Source organism: Hyperoodon ampullatus (assembly GCF_949752795.1).
Source record: "Hyperoodon ampullatus genome assembly, chromosome: 11".
Classification (NCBI taxonomy): domain Eukaryota; kingdom Metazoa; phylum Chordata; class Mammalia; order Artiodactyla; family Ziphiidae; genus Hyperoodon; species Hyperoodon ampullatus.
This window is the reverse complement of record NC_136924.1, coordinates 14,793,594-14,811,237: the sequence shown is the minus strand read 5'-3', so window position 1 is coordinate 14,811,237 and position 17,644 is coordinate 14,793,594. Positions and strand designations below refer to the sequence as shown.

Genomic DNA, 17,644 nt, shown 5'->3' with positions numbered 1-17,644 from the left:
AATTGGTATTTGGAAATACGGCAGCTAGATTGTAAGAACTCATCCAAAAAATACACTGTTTCATCAGATTTTGAAATGAAGAGTTCTACAAAAAATTAGTTACCCAACATAGTACTTTCAAGTGGTAGAATTGAGGGAGGGGGAATTTTTTTTTTAAGACTTAGTAGTCCGAGGAGGGCTTTATGAAGGAAGATATCAGTCCTGCTTTACCATAGCCAGATGTATTCAGCATCTCCTTGAATACTTTAAAATCTCCCTGTCATTTGACCAGCAAAATGAATTAAACTCCCACTTCCTTTGCTTATTTTTTTGCTACTTCAGTAGTAGCTTTCCTTGTCAACCATATCACTTTTTGGCCTCATTGAGCTTTTCATCTTTTTCAAGTTTTCTACTACTCACATTTCCCAGTCTGTACTTATGTACTTGGTTTTTACACATAAGATCAAGACTTCACCTTGATACCTCATGTGTTTGCCTTGTTATATTCAGCCCATTATTAGATATCAAGGTTTTAAAATTTTAATCTTGATCCATTGTATCTGCTGTCCCTCCAAGGGGATCTATTATCAGCAAACTTGATAACCATAGTTTATCCACAAGGATCTTATAAGAAGCTGTTATACATAGGGAAATAGCTCAGGATCACTTAGTTGGGGAGTATGTCCCCTTTTTAAAAAGGCCCGCCTCACCCTTTACTCCAGCGTTTTTCCCTTTAGGGCAATAGCACTTTACTGTGGTTTAACCGCTTAGATTTATTTAATTTTACTTGGGCTAGTAAGCCCATATTTCTCTCACACACATAAGTATTTTGAGATCTTATAAAATAAATGCCTTACTAAAAGTCTTGGCTTGCTATATCTACAGCAGTGTTTTTAATATTTAGGTGTTTTGGTTCTGTTTTTGTGTTTTGTCTTGAGCTGTGAAATCTTGATTTCAAAGAGAACTATGTTTGAAGAGTTCTGGCTGCCGGCAAGGGAGGCAGGCCCCAAGCTGTAGGTTTTTCCTGTCCCACTCCTCATGGCAGCCCTCCACGTGCCGCCCTAAGGGGCCAGTGCGTAGTGCTGATACCATTTCTCGACCGCTTTATATGCGTTATCTCAATAATCCTTACAACCATACAGAAAAGGCTATTTATCTTTTTGCTGACAAGTAAACTGAGGCTTATGGAGGTTGCATAACTTGCTCCAAGTCGAAGATCTAATTAGTGGCAGATCAGACCCACTTGTCTGACTCAAAAGTGTGTGCTCTTCACCATATATTGTGTTGCATCCTAATTTACAGGAGACTAAAGTCAACAGACCCTATTAAAAAAAGAAAGGGAAGTTCACATCATGACCTTGTTCCTGTTGACCCTACAGTTTCTTTTCCAACAAGCACCTTTTTTTTCTAAGATCTTATATACCTATTTTTATTAATCCAGTCAAGAGTATTCCCAGGAATTAACATCTAACTGACTGCTGTTTTTGATTCTTGGTGTGAGAGAGAGAGAGAGACAGAGAGAGAGAGAGAGAGAGAGAGAGAGAGAGAGAGAGAGAGTGTGTGTGTGTGTGTGTGTGTGTAATGGGAGACACCATTTTTCCATCTGTGGACTTCCATCTCTTTTACCATTCCCTTGAATAAATTGATATTATGTATTAATAAATCCAGGGTAATCTGTCTCAGTTGCCTTCATAATCTGGAACGTGAATGTTTGGTCTCTTTCCAAAGTTGGGCTCATTCAGAGTACCTAGGTATTCTGTCTCCTCACCTGTCTTGAGCATCTGTTCCTCTTTGACCATATTTGTTCCACGTTTTCCAGTTTGAAGGTAGGTCTCCTTGATAGAGAAGTTGAAAGAATAGGCTGAGTGGTTCTCTTCGTCATTTTTAATATTATACTCCCTACTCGAAACAATAGACCCATTCCCTCCTTGATTACTTTTTACGTTAGACGTTCTCATCTTTCTGTTTCCTCCAGATCTAAGTGAATTGGGGGATTCCCTTAACTAGTAGTTTTACCGTCTTATGTTGTACCTTCATATTCTGCTTGCTTGCCTCCCCCATCTTTTATACGTACCAGTCTGGTTCTCACTCCCGTCAGAGTTCTCCTGTGTGCCTGCTGTCTCCCTAGGACAGCCCTTCCTCCCGCTACCCCTCCCCTTTTCCACATTCTTAGGCTTCTATCTGTATTTAGTTTGAAAACCTCTTGTACCATATTTGGGAGTATTGCAGCATAAAAAAGAGTAAAGTCTTACGGAGAAATCAACCAAGTATAGATGCCCCAAATTATTTTGGAGTGTCCCCCCATGGTTAAGACCCAGGGAGTGATTGAGCCAGAAGGTCATTATGGGCCAAATGCTTTCTAATCTGTATACAGACGCGCACACACACACACACACCATTGTGTAACAGTTCTGTTATAGAAATGTGAGCTACCTTTGCATAATTTAACATGGCTGTATTCATTTCTTTTGGAAAGCTTTAATTCCCATTTTGTTCCTACAGATAAGAAACAAGACGGAGCTATTGAGAATCGCAACAAAGGTAAATTCAGGAGGATAAAAGTACACTTAGCTTGTTCTCATTATATCCACAAATATATCTCTTGTGTGCTGTATTCATCCAAAAGTAGGATATATATGGAAAATTAACAATCTGTATTACTTGGGTGAATGTCTCTTTTGTCAGTGCCTGACTCATGCTGCCTTTACAATGTTAATAAGACTTTAATTATGACCTGTGGTGGTAAGCTTAGAAAGGTCCAGATGTAGGTAACTTTAAACTTAAGCATTTCAGTATTTTATCATTGGTTACAATATGATTGCTAGCAAAAATGCATAAGAAACAAAATATAAAATGTAAAATTTTTTTGCAGCTATTTAATAGTCTGTAAGCATATGTGCATTTCTCTATATGTGTGGTCCTACATAATGTCCTACATTATGGTCATAACTTATATGGGAGGGATTTATGGTGTTTGGAATGAGTCTCATTATCTAACACAACACACAGGAAGAAAAATGACTTGATATTTAGCTCTTTCAGGACCCTGTATTTCTTCTTGTGCCTCATCCCTATTTCCTAGCTCAACATTCTCAAATCTGGTACAGAGTTTCAAAACCTAGTGTCACTAATTGTCTTATTTTCTCTGGGTAGGCACAGAACAGGAAGCTAAATGTTTAAATTTTTGTGTTTCTATAAGAAATTGATTTTTTCCCCAAAAAATTGCTTGAAAATGTTAACAGTTCCATGTGCCTTTAAAATGTAGTGAAGTTATGTTTGCTCTTCAATGTAGCAAAAGCCCAGGATGGTGCAGCCATGGAAATGCAGCCTTTGAAGAGTGAAGAAGGTGGAGATGGTGATGAAAAAGACAAAAAGAAAGCGAATTTGCCAAAAAAGGAAAAATCTGTTTTACAAGGGAAACTAACAAAGCTGGCTGTTCAGATTGGCAAAGCAGGTATGATATATACGAGAAAATAAGATGTTTTGTTTTAAAATATGCTGCCTTTCTATTTAAAAATCATCTTTGACACACTTAAGACTGGAAATCATTGCTTTGTGAGTGGAAGAGGAGTTAAAAATATTTTCAGTTTTATCTACAATGTACCAGGCCTTTGAGTTACTGTGGATCCCCATAATATTTTGCATCTTGGGAACTGTTATCCTCATTTTATGCAGAGGGAGTGTCCTCTGTCAACTAGCTAATAAATAAGTGGTCAGGTTAGGATTAGCGCCTAAGGCTGCCCAATTCACAAGCCCCCACGCTCCTCTCTGAATTTCTGGGAGCAATAGAGAGAGGGCTTAGCAGTGAGGTTACTCCGTAAAGATTACCCAGCTATATTTTAATAAAAAGAAATTTCACCACACATTTTCTTATCTTTTTTCTGACTATGAAAAAAAAATTAGGTGTGTGTTTTTCTGAAAGTTACAGTTAACTTAAATTGAATGGATTAGTTAGAGTTAGAATGGATCATCCTGGTGAGGCTGAAGTTATAAATTACAACCATCACTAGAAAACACCTGTTAACAGAACGCCTCTTCAGAGGAAATAAAACAGAGCTTTAGCTAAAAACATAGCATGCCCTTCAACAGTATCATCTTTATGAAAGAACACGTGTGGGCTAAATCAGACTACACTATTAAAGTCACTTACATTGCATCATTCTGTTACTTCCTAGGACTATGTTGGAAAAAGTTAATTTTTGCTTCTGTCCTCAAAAAGCTTATTATCTAATAGCAAATATTTGCTTTTGATATTATGTAGCCAAATGGTAATACTGACTCATACAGTGTTGGGGAAAAGGGTGGCTTTAAGATGGTGATGGTATTTTAGTAGACACTGAATTGGATTATTAGACCCAGATAGGTGGACATGCCTTATTTTGTAATACTCATTTATAAGGGGCTAAATATCCCACAAAACAGAAAGGTGTAAGTGATTTGTAATACGTGATTAACTGTTGGTTTGCTAAGTTAATAAAGCAGTAAGGATAGATGAAAAAATTAAGTAATTTTAGTAATTTGTGTTTTTTTTTTCATAAAAAACATGGGGTTCGGTATTTAATTCCAGGCCTCCCCATTGATCAGGTTCTTATCAACTTCTCTTTTGTCATGAAAGCAGCTTGCCAACGTGTAGGGCACCAGCTTATACTAAGCTTTTGGTATTTCCCCGTCATTGCTTATTATTTTGTCTCAGCTTTAGTAGGAGACTGAAGATACAATTAAGTCTAGAAAAGAATCATAAACACTTTTTTCCCACTTCTCCTGGGTTTCGGGACTATACTTGGAAGCAGAAATTAAATCTGATAATGTCAAGCGATGAGCTAAGCACAAAAAAGGATGTAACGGTTTCTCAGCGAAATTAAAATAAATATCACCAAAGTAGTTATAATTCTTCCAGTGGCTAATATGTAACTGACAATGAATCGTGTCTAGAATATTTAGTAATTACATTTTCCTTTTTATGTAGGTTTGTTGATGTCTGCCATCACAGTTATCATTCTCGTATTATATTTTGTAATTGATACATTCTGGGTTCAGAAGAGACCGTGGCTTGCAGAGTGCACACCGATTTACATACAGTATTTTGTGAAGTTCTTCATTATTGGAGTTACGGTTTTAGTGGTGGCAGTGCCAGAAGGCCTTCCGCTCGCAGTCACTATCTCACTGGCTTATTCAGTCAAGGTAAGTGAAAAGAAAGTCTCAGCTGGTGTAGAAAATGTACAGCTGGTTGCTCTTTTCTCTTGGGCTCTGGAACTAGGGGATTTCCATAAATTTACACTGTTTTCTTTAGCGCTGTCATTGATTCCCTTCTCCTCCCCCCAGTTGAAGATCTCTGCATCGAGACCTATACATTCCTGGGATTGCAGACTTGACACAAAGCTAAGCATAACTCTGCTGGGGAAGGTTCTAGCTTAATTTTCCTCATGTGATAGTTATGTTGTCCTGTCCCCTCCTGTTTCCAATCTGTAACATTGAAGTAAGCATGTTTATCATTTGCCTGTGGTATAAGAGCAGAGAGGTTTACTTGAATCCAACCGTCTAAGGCCTCCTTGTTTCCACACTTGGACCCTCATGACCCCACGGTCCTGCCTTCACATGGTAGACTCATGTTTCTAAAAAATAATTCAGATCATCTTGTTTCCTTTTATAAAACCCTCCAGTGCCTTCGTGTCAGAATGAAATCCAAGGCTCCTTGGTATGGCCTGCAGGGCCCTGCCCCATCTGGCCTTTGCTTTCCTCTAGTGTTCATCTCCCACCTCTCTCTCCCGCTCTGGTCCAGCCTCACCAGCCTTCCTGCTGTTTCTCAAATACCCCAACCCTGTTCTCACTTCAGGACCCTTGTGTTCCTTCCTTTGAATCATCAGCTCTCTAACTTTACTCAGGTCACTTCACATATCACCTTCTCTGACCTCTCCATTTACAGTAGCTAACTACTCCTTGTTCTCTTAGTAGAATGTCGGAAAAAATGAGCTTCAGTGGCTTTGCTAGCTGCTGGTTACCTAAAGGAATATTCTGTTTGAAGATTATTAATCTACTTTTTAATCAATTTTATATCTTATATGGAAAAGGTGGCTTCACATGTAAAATTATACCTGATGAAAGAATGCTGCTCTTATCAATTTTCTAATATTAATTAATATTTCTCCTTAAGTAATGTTGCTGACAGAGAGCAATACAAAGTAATTGGTCATAGTTTCTGCTCCAGCACTCTTATCTTAAGTGTTCCCAAGAATTTTCAACAGATGTGTCATGATAAGAATATTTTTTGCTTACTGTTTGACTTTATTTTCAGGCATTTCACATCTTTTGTTTCAAAAGTAAAATGGTAAATGTGTCAAAGTAATGATGAAATACAGTGTAATCATCTATTTGATGTTTTAAAATAATTAGAAATAATTGGGGTAAATATAAGTTTTAGACACATGGGTAAAATCAGTCATTTTATCAATACTGTCGTTCACTTTGAATAGTCATTATGATACTAATTTTTCAATTGATCAAAAAGGTATAGGCAGGATTGATTTGAAGTCCTTTCATAGAAAATAAATAAGAGCACTTCTCTGTAAGTTTTTATTAAATGTTTATTTTAGCCCAAATGTTACCAGTCACTTTTCTTTTCATTGAGGTGTGGTCCTTATGGCTCCTCTGTTAGTGTTTGGCAAAACTGAACACATTTTCTTTACTGCAGAACTTCCTTCTTTTAACGTTCAGTGTTAATGTAAATCACAGTAATCTTCCTTCCCCATATTTATTTCTTCAAGGAATCAGTTTCTTGCAGTATCTTGCATATTAGTAGTCACAGAACATACTTTGTAAAATAACTCTTTACAGGTTTTAACCCATTCCAGGTATGTTTTAAGTATCAATTATCAAGCATTTTAACCTAAATGCTTTTTGGAGCTACAGTGAAACTCTTTTTTTTTTTAGAAACTATCTTTTTCTTGTAAATAAGAGGAAGGGATGATCCTGAGGATGAGAAGACCATTGTACCAACATATGGAAAAGATAAAAATGATCCTTTCTGGTTTTGTTATGTTACCTCCATCTATCAGAGTCAAAAGAAAAAAAAAAAAATCAGGCAGCTACATGCCCACAAACTCTATATTTAACTGATAAGCTACTTTTCCCTTGGTGACTGATACTAGAATCTTTTGTTTTCCACTTAATAAGGAGACTTAATCCTTACATGTTATATACTCTTAGATGGCTGTAAGTACCTCTGTACTTAGAGTACAAATTATTATAGCTCTTGTAATTTGACGACACTTCACAGAAGTGTTGGAGGCATATAGTCAACATGATTTGCATATGGGTGCAGGTATCTGTATTCATTTACTAGATTATGTTACGTAGTGGGGAAATGATTGAAACCACTGAAAGCTAGTACTCTATTTAGCTTATTTGAATAGGTCAAATATACTAAATTCTTCCAGTATTAAATCGGTGCTTTATACTATGTATCCATGTAAAGTTGGGAGTTTTAGTTCTGATTTTAAAGCAGTTTATAATCATTTTAATATAATGAGGTCATTGGTTTTATATGTAGCTTAACTACTTTTTTTTGGTCACTGTAGAAAATGATGAAAGATAATAATTTAGTGAGGCATCTGGATGCTTGTGAAACCATGGGAAATGCTACAGCTATTTGTTCAGATAAAACAGGAACATTGACAATGAACAGAATGACAGTTGTTCAAGCTTACATAAATGAAAAACATTATAAAAAGATTCCTGAACCAGAAGCTATCCCACCAAATATTTTGTCCTACCTTGTAACAGGAATTTCTGTGAATTGTGCTTATACATCAAAAATATTGGTAAGCTTTCTTTAATAATTTATATATGAAAATTAATTTTTCAATTTGTGATGATTTGACTGTATGTAGCTTTTAAGCTCTATCATTACTATTTATAAATTGAAGAAATGAATTGTGTTAAGTTTTTTAAAGGCATATATCCATATACTGTATTTAATTTTCTTTTGATACAATTTGTGTTACTAGTAAGGTCTGTTGATCAACATATACATTCTGTTTATTTGTATTTTGAATTTCCTGTGTTTAGAAACTCTTGAGCCTAACAACCAGAATAAGTCCTTAATTTTAAATTTTTACTTTGCTCATTTTGTGAAAGACTAGTCTATCTTACTATAGAAAGTTAACTCAATTTACTAGAGAAGATTTTGAAACTAGATTTCAACTTAAAATAATACGTTTTATATATGCTTGCTATATGCTCTGTTTGGTTTCTCAGTAGATCCTACCTATAAGGTGATCCTTAAACCTTTTGGGACTAACTGAATAAAGTAATTCTAGACTTATACTACCTTAGAATAAAATATTTTTAACTTTGCAAGTTTTAAAAGTCTTATTTGTAACATAAAGCATGAAATTGTTTGGCTGATACGTGTTCTAGTGATTTGTGGGTGAAGACCATAAACAAAATTAGTATTTCATGAATTGGATTATTGGACTGGAAAGTTATGAGATCTTGATTCTAGGTCTAGCTTTGCCTTAGCTAAAAGTCTGAGCTTTACTTTCTTCAATTATTTTTTTTAACATCTTAATTGGAGTATAATTGCTTTACAGTGGTGTGTTAGTTTCTGCTTTCTTCAATTGTTAAGTAAAGATGGTTACATCTGCCCTTAATACTGTTGTGATGATTATTACATAAGAAGGTATTTGTGAAGATACTATGAAGGAAATAAAGTTTTTATATATATTTAAGTCAACAGTGCTTCATTTTAATGCTTATACTTTTATTTTAAGCTATAAAAATTGGTAAAGTAGATTTAATTTTGAATTATTTAATGTAAACATTCAGTGAAAACAAGAGAAAAGGAAAGGAATTAAAATTTCTTAAGTCCCATATGTGTCAGGAACCAACTTTAAAAGTTACATTTCTTATTTAATTCTTGGGTCATAAGAGCTCCTATTTTCCAGATGCTGAAGCCAAGGACCACAGCAGTTGGGTAATTTGCCAAAAGTTCACATAGCTAGTAACTGGCAGGGCTGAGATTGGAATCCATGTCATCTTTGCTCCAGAGCTTCTTTCTACCTTACTTTTTCTATGTCCCTCTTTGAAATGCTAAAACTAATAGAAGTTTTCTGTATAATTTCTGTATAATTTTGGTTTAGAATGTCTCGTTCTGTTTTACATTATAAATTAAACTGTCGTAGAGAAACAAGATGATACTAGCTTCTAAACCTTTTTTTCTTATAGCCACCAGAGAAAGAGGGTGGATTACCGCGTCATGTTGGTAATAAAACGGAATGTGCCTTGTTGGGACTTCTTTTGGATTTGAAACGGGATTATCAGGATGTTAGAAATGAAATACCAGAAGAAGCACTGTACAAGGTCTACACCTTCAACTCTGTTAGAAAGTCCATGAGTACTGTCCTGAAAAATCCAGATGGAGGTTACCGAATATTCAGCAAGGGCGCATCGGAGATAATTCTGAAAAAGTAAGAGGAAAATGCTTAGATGAATAATTTGCTAATTATAGTTGCTTTATGGAATATCTACTATGTTAATATGGTTGCTATTTTCTTTTTGTGAATATCAGGCATTTGCTAGGACGTTGGCGTTTTTTAGTATATTTTAATGGTATCGCTCTTTTGCCCAGGGTATTCTGTCATTTTCATACTCCAGCTTCTTTTATTTCTTAGTATTTTGCTACAGGGAAAATAAGCCCATTACATTCAATCTGGTAGGTTTAATGAAGTGAACATTGATATTTGTTCTGAAACATGTTGACTCCATTGTTATGTAGGATCATGAAAAATAAAAGCCTTCTGGGAAGAAAAACTGCCGTTTATGTCTTCAACACTGCATTGTAGACAGTGATGAATGAATTATATATTAGTTTTTAGAACAGCAAAGCATTAAAACTACATCTTGAGAATCCTTTTATATCAGAGTGAGGTTTTATCATATTTATGCTGCTGCAGCATCGTATTTAAATATCTGCTGTCATTTTGAATGGTAATCTTTTCTTTCGTACTGTCCTTATACACACCAGTCGCCTCAATTTTGACATCACATGTTTATGTATAATTTCCCTAATGCTTATTTTTTATTACAGGTGTTGAAATTATTTTGATTTTTTTAAATTCCAGTAGAGAAGTAGAAAACTTTTTTTTTAATTAAGAACATTTTTGGAAAATTAGAACTCACTTGAAATTGTAATATTTAAAATATTTCCAATTTTAATTAGCTTATATGTGGATTATAATCCAGTGTTACCTTAATGAACACTTGTCAGATTATAATCTAACAGGTTTAAGAGAAAATACATATAAATGAAAATGCAGAATATGACAGATGTACACAAAGTTTTAAGATGAGAGGTCATACAATGAAGGGTGTAGCATTTAAGATAGGTTTCGGTATGAAGTAAGATCAAGTTGAAGGAAGCCACACTGGAGGGAAGGAAGCAATATGCAGACCATATTGGGGGAATAGCTAATAGTCATACAGTTCAGCTGAGTGGTGATGGGCTTTTGTGGCACACAGGACATCTTTCTTCCCTTTACATGTGCTTGGTTATCTGATTTCTGTGAAATGTTAGAAATCTTGCATCCGTGGCTTGCTGGGAAGCAGGTAGATGGTATGGGGGAGATTTTGCCATCAAAACCAAATCAGGCTTTGGCTCTTCTGCAACTAAGTAGTTTTGGGATGCTGGGAAGATTCTTCCTTTGGCTTCCATTTTCCTTCACTGAAAAAGAGGATGATGACCACCAATTCTAAGACACTGAGATAAAATAATGCATGTAAAACATCCAGCATGGAGTATATTAAGTATACAATAACTCTTTCCACAGTGAGATTTACTTTTGTTGTGGAGTCTCTTAAATGTTAGCCTGAGCAGTTAAAACAGTTAAGTAGGCCAGATAATGCAGCTGAAGAATTCTTTTCATCAGGTAGCAGAATGAGCATAGCTGTGAGACTGAGGATAATCCTTGCATCAGGGAATAAGGTGGGTTGGTGGCGGGGAAGGATGGACTGGAGACCGATATCATTTAAAAGCCTATTACAGTAGCTCTGGCTTGAAGTAAGAGCCAGAAGAAGGCAGTAGAGTAGCAGGGGGAATGGAAAGGAGAGGAAACATTCGGAAGACTGTTCAGAGGACAGATACATAGGACTTAGGAGCTAATACTATATAGATGAGGAGGAGAAAGGAAGTATTCAGGTGACAGTTTAGACTTAACAGTGAAATTATTGGGAGTAATGTTGATGTCTGTTCAATGGGCAGTGAGGAGACAGCCTTTAGTCTTGCATGCAGTAAATTTAAGGTACGGTACGACATCTGAGTAGACTGTCAGAGTGGAAAGCTTTGGAAAACGATCAAAACAGAAGATGGGGATTTGGGAATCACCTGCCTAGAAGCAGGAGGCAGTGGCATCACCAAGAGAGAGGAACATAAAGAGGCAGTGTGAAAAAATAAACTTTAAATAGGGAAGTATACAGTGTAACTTTTATTTACTACACAGTTAAAGAGTTGTAGTTAGTTTCACTGAAACTAAAACTATTTTGGCATTATCTCTCTCATTCTAATAGAGTGCTTATTTTAACAGTAAGTTTTTTTTTTCTTTCATGGTTAAAACAATATAGGTGATGAAACAGCATCTCAGGTAAGGGTTGATTGAACGTGGCTTTTTACTTTAACAGAAGGAAATATCTGGAAATTTTGTGTTAATTAAAGTTAATGTCTTAATTCTGTACCAAAATGGACAGGCATAGAGTTTATTCTTCTCTGCCACTAGGATTTTTTGTGAAAATTTAGAAGCCCTGCATTTCCAAAAGAGAAGTGTTTAAAGTAACTTGAATGGAGAATGGTCAAGTGAGAACCATGAAAAGAGAACTGTATTTTGTAAAGGGGAGGGTGAAAAGTGAATATGATTTAAGTCTGTAACAACACAACGTATGTAATTCTCTGAATTCCAGATAATCAGATTCCATGATTCTAGCCCTTCCAGTTCACTTAAATGGCATTAACCATTATTTTTGTTAATTATTGATGTTTGGATTCAACGTTTCCTTATAGGTGTTTCAAAATCTTGAGTGCTAATGGTGAGGCAAAAGTATTCAGACCAAGGGACCGTGATGATATTGTAAAAACTGTGATTGAACCGATGGCATCAGAAGGCTTGAGAACCATATGTCTTGCATTCAGAGATTTCCCAGCAGGAGAACCAGAACCAGAATGGGATAATGAAAATGATATTGTCACCGGCCTTACATGCATTGCTGTTGTGGGGATTGAAGATCCTGTGAGACCTGAGGTGGTGAAACATTCTGTGTTCTGCATGTGCAGAAGGCACTAACTGTAACCAGTTTTCTAGTAAACTTCTTAGTGTTTGTGATTTTATTTCTCTCCTGTGTGAATCCAAGATAAGTGAAATAATAGTGCTTGTGATGCATGTGCTACCTGTTTATGGTTTTTAATTAGATAACTTCTCTTTGGGATCCTGTATGTTTATAGCATAACCAGTGCCTTGAACTGGGTAGGTTTTTTCAGTTGATATTTATATTAAATTACATAGTGAATGCCATTAAGTTATTTGTTTTCATGGTCTGTAGTCCAGCACTGTCCAGTAGGACTTTCTGCAACCATAGAATTGTTCTGTGTTGTTCCATATCATAGCTACTAGCCACATGTGACTACTGAGATTTTGAGGTGTAGCTAGTGCAACTGAAAAACCGAATTAAAAAAATTATTTTCAATTTATATTTAAACATCTTGCTACCATACTGGACAGTCTGCAGCTCTAGACTTTGCTTTTCTTCTTTAAATCTTTTTTTTTTTTTCTTAAGTTTATTGAGCAACTGCTGTGTGCCAGCAACTATGCTAAGATACTGGAGACATAAAGATTTTTGAGATCTGGTTCCTGGCCTCAAAGAAGTCACTGTCCTGGGCAGGGATGGACAAACACATAATTATAACCAGGATGTTAGTACATAGTTAGATACATATGCAAAACATGTTATATGAGCACAGAACATGAGCCCCCAACCTTCTAAAGTAATTATATCTTTATTGCATTCTTACTGTGTGCCACATATGCCAAGTGCTTTACATGTATTATTTCATTTAATAGTCACCTCTGAGTTATAAGTATTATTACTTATTTGAAAGATGAAAAAAAATGAGATGTATAGAGGTTAGCTCTAGACATTAGAGCTAGTGTGTTCAAACCCAGCTCTATATAAAATACATGTGCTTAAAAGACCACACTGTTATGTTAACCATGAGAGGGGTCAAGTAAGACTTCCTAGAGGTTAATTACCTGTTTTGAGTCTCAAAGGACGAAGAGGTATTGGCTAGACCAAGAGAGTGAGCGGTAAGCACATTGTGAGCAAAGAAGCAACATGAATAAAAGCACAAAGGCAAAACCAGCTTTTGTTCAGTGGCTGTCATCAACTAATTGATTCAGCATCCAGTGTGTAGTGCCAGGCACTCTTCTAGGAACTGGAAATACTGCACTAAACAAAATAATTATGAAACTTACACTCTAGAGAGGTAACGCAACAGATAAACCTATAAAGTGATAGGTACATAGACAGTATGCCAAGTGAAGACACATCCTGTGAGGAATAAGGCTTGGTCCCTGCCCTCATAAGCCTTCTATTCTAATTGACGTGGGGTAACAGGGGAGCATCAGATATGACTATTGCAAGTGTGATAAGGGCTATAAAGGATATGCACAGGGTGATAAAGATAACAGAGACCCCATTACGGATCTCTGAAGATGGAACATTTGAGTTGAGGTCTGATGGCTAAAAGTGAGCCAGCCACGTAAATAGCCGCAAGAACAGTATTCCAGAAAAATGGCACCAAAAATACAGGACCCTTGAGGCGAGAAAGTATTTAGATTTTCAGAGGTGGAAGGGAGGCCAGCGAGGCTGTAAGTTCGGATGAGAAAGGGCAGACGAGGTTATGTTTGGCCTTACTAGGCAGTCAGGGCTCTGAATTTTATTCTGAAATTCAGTGGGAAGTCATTGAAGAAATTCAGGCTGGGAAGTGACATGATTCATGTTGTTAAAATAGTATTAGTTAAGAGAGGAGTAGAAGCAGGGAACCCAATGAGATTATTGCAGTGATCCCAGACGAGAGATGACCACAGCTTAGAACTACAGTTGTGGCAGGGAAGATGGAAAGAAAGGTATGATTTTAAAGTACATAGAGGTAGAACCAATAGGAATGAATATGTTGGGTTTGGATATACTCCTTTTGACATTGTTGAGATCTCTGAAACATCCAATTATATGTCAAGCAGGCACTTGAACCTAGAAGCCTGAAAGTGAAGTAGGCTGGAGAATTCACATATGAGGCTAAAGGAGATCTCTTGAAGGAAGTGTGTAGCTAGAGCAGTAAGCTTAGGACTGAGATATCTCTACAATTAGATCTCTTCTGGAGGAGTGGGGAATCAGTCTCCAACTTGCATAACTGAGTGGCTGGTAGACGGTATTACCAATGTGTAATAAGAGAGTCAGACGAAGCTGCCTATTTCGAGATCAAGTTTGGGGTTCTGGAGTTTCAGATGCTTGTGAAACATCCAGGTGGATCATGTTTGCCAACCTTTGGTCAAAGGAAAACCATTCGAACTTTTATACATTGATTTATGGCTTAAATCTTATCTAAATATATTAAATCAGGATGTTTTCAACTTTTGTCCTTTGGAAAATGTATTGCTCATTTTGTGTTCTTAGCACTGAGGTTGATGGACAGTTTTATCTTTTTTTAAACGTGTAAGTGGCAATTAATTTCTTCAGTATCACAAAATGAGTGCTTTCATACTAAAATGAGACAATCTAATAGGACGTAGCTTTCCCGAGTGGATCTTCTGGATTGTACAGTTCTGATATAGAGAATCTTGATTAATTAGATATCTAGAATAAATCCAGCTTTATTGCATATGCATAGATACTTAAACAAGATGCTTGGCTTCTCTTCAGTTTATCTGTAAAAGTGGAGGTAGTTTGTAAGTTTTAAGTGGAAGTATTTGGTGGTTAGTGGACTATTAATAAATTTATTTTACTTTCTTAAATATTATTTGCCACATAGCTTTAACCAAGACCAGTTTCTGCCTCTTATTCATTGTTTCCTATTCCAAATGATCTCAGGGTACCACCCAGTGAGTGCTAAGATGGACACATCTGGGTTACTTTCTATCTCAAATGAGAAGTGAGAAATACATTTATACAGCAGACCAGTGTTTTCAAAATCAAATATTGATTTTTTTAAACAATAGAGGGATGTATAATATGAAAGCACAGTTCTGTCTAGGTAGGCCATGAAAGCTCCCAGAGATGTTACATTTACACTGTTTACAATAGAAGTCACAAACAGTGTATAGGCCAAAGTTAGCCTTCAGTCAGGTGATCTGTGTGTGTGTGTGTGTGTGTGTGTGTGTGTTTAAAACATCAGGTTTGAGAGAGTACACACAAATCTGGGTTTCTGCTTTCTCTTGAAATTACAGATTCTGTCAACATTTCCACTGTGATTAAAAGAAAAACAGACTAGAGCTGAGTGCCCTTCTGTTAGGATTGTCTTGGATTTGTCACTTTCAGTGTTTTTTCCTCATTTCTGTTACCTGCATGGCCCTGTGGGTATTTGCATTTGCGACCTCTGTTCTAGTAGGATCGACATGGATTTTCTGGTTAGAGAAGAGCAGGAAAGGATTTTCTAGGCAAAGAGAATTACAGAAGCAGAGGCACAAAAATAATACATTGATTATTCGTCTATCAAGCTGTGTATAGTAGAAAAAAATTTAGATAAATCTAGGAAACTGCTCTTTTTTTTTAATTCTTCTGTGAAACACAACCATGATACTTAAAACTTTTAACAATAATTCCTAAATATTCATTATTTTTAAAATTTCTTAAATTGTGTCACAAATGTTTATTCAAATCGGGATCGAAAATCCACACATTAAATTTATTGCCATGACTCTCAAGTCCCTTTTAATCTAAAGGATCTATAGGTTTCCTCCCTTTTCCATTCTTGCAATTTCTCTGTCAACGAACAAATTGTTTTTTTCTTTCAATTAGCAAGTAAACTATTGTTTCTTTGGAAATTATTTGTAGAAGGACATGTGTCCTGGAGAGTATTCTACATTCTATAATAGATTTTGCCAATTGCATTCCTTCTATTTCCTGTGAACTGGTAGTTAGATCTAGAGTAGGGTTTCCAGATAAAATACAGGACACCCAATTAAATTTGCATTTCACCTAAACAATGAATTTTTTTTTTTAGTGTAAGGGTGCTCAATAGTGCAATATTTGGTCATCTTGTATTTTTTAAATTGAAGTATAGGCAATTTACAATATTGTGTTAGTTTCAGGTGTACAACAAAGTGATTTGGTTATACATATATTTTTCTTTTTTTATTATTTTCCATTATAGGTTATTACAAGATATTGAATATAGTTCCCTGTGCTATATAGTAAATCCTTGTTTTTTATCTACTAGGGAACTATTCTGAAGCTCAAGTGTGATACTCTGTTATACTGAGAACTTTGTGGTTTATAGTATAACAGTTGAGGGATCATATTTTTGAGAAAGTGTATTAAAAAAAGAACTATTTTCGGGTATATCAGATGTTTTAAAGGGGAAATGAACATAAACACAGGGATGCCAATTTAAAAAAGCTATTGCAGTAGCTCAGGCAACAAACATTGGAGACAAGGTACAGGGAAGGTTTGAGGTAGAATCGCAGGACTCACTGGCCCTTAAGAATGTATAGGGTAAGGAGATTGAAGGTATCAGATAATCTTTAGGTTTCTCTTAGATAGAAAACATGGTTTCCCTTTTAGACACCCAAATTCTGATGTCTACTTTTCTGATGGAACTAGGAATCCAGCTCTCACAATGAGCTGGGAAAAATATGTAGGTCTGAAAGTTATTAGCATGTACCTAGTAGTTGGAGGTTCCAGAATAGGTAAGATAACCCTTAAAAGCTCAAGAATGGGGAAAAACAAGTGAACCTCCCTTAACCCCAAAGAACACCAACATTTTACTCTGGTGTGGTCTGGGCAGTAAAACCAGAACGGTGGAAAGCCAACCAGGAAAGAATTGCCTAATGGTTGCTAGGGGGAAAAGGCACTTTAAAAAGCCTTTGGCAAATAAATAATGTAAGCAAATTAAGTCAGATGATAACTGAAAGTGAAGCCTGAACCAGGACTGTGGCAGTGGAAGGGGAAAGAAGAGATTATTGGGACTACTTCAAGAAATAATATCTTGAGATGTAATTAAAGTTGTCATTTGTGGGACTGTGAGGCAATGTGTATTTGTTAGGTGGGATTTTTCCCCACCCTGGAAATACTAATTTTCTTTCATCATGTGAATTTTTTTCCACATTAACCAGGTGCCAGATGCAATAAAGAAATGTCAGAGGGCTGGAATTACTGTGAGGATGGTCACTGGTGATAATATTAATACTGCTCGGGCTATTGCTACCAAATGTGGTATTTTACATCCTGGGGAAGATTTCCTATGCCTAGAAGGTAAAGATTTCAACAGAAGAATACGAAATGAAAAAGGAGAGGTAAGCGTTTTTTATTTTTTAAGTTGATATATTTTTAGTATATTAGGAACTTCACTGGACAGATACATTTTGAATATGCACTACGTGTTAGGCATCGCTCCTGGATCAGTGCAGCC

At 36.1% G+C, this 17,644-nt stretch overlaps 1 protein-coding gene across 16 annotated transcripts in view; it reads left to right on the top strand.

Annotated features, from left to right (window-relative positions):
• ATP2B1 (ATPase plasma membrane Ca2+ transporting 1) overlaps nt 1-17,644 on the top strand; it is a gene marked incomplete at both ends in the record, with an annotated part of 71,840 nt that overhangs the window by 31,091 nt on the left and 23,105 nt on the right. For 11 of the 16 annotated variants that reach the window (XM_079714291.1, XM_079714301.1, XM_079714290.1 and 8 more), the window contains 7 exons: nt 2,482-2,520; nt 3,272-3,433; nt 4,946-5,160; nt 7,554-7,796; nt 9,202-9,443; nt 12,026-12,263; nt 17,349-17,528. In XM_079714291.1, coding sequence (XP_079570417.1) covers nt 2,482-2,520; nt 3,272-3,433; nt 4,946-5,160; nt 7,554-7,796; nt 9,202-9,443; nt 12,026-12,263; nt 17,349-17,528 — 1,319 coding nt within the window. Of the gene's footprint in view, nt 1-2,481; nt 2,521-3,244; nt 3,434-4,945; nt 5,161-7,553; nt 7,797-9,201; nt 9,444-12,025; nt 12,264-17,348; nt 17,529-17,644 lie in introns of all 16 variants that reach the window. The other 5 variants (XM_079714292.1, XM_079714297.1, XM_079714293.1 and 2 more) reach the window with 3 other exon arrangements.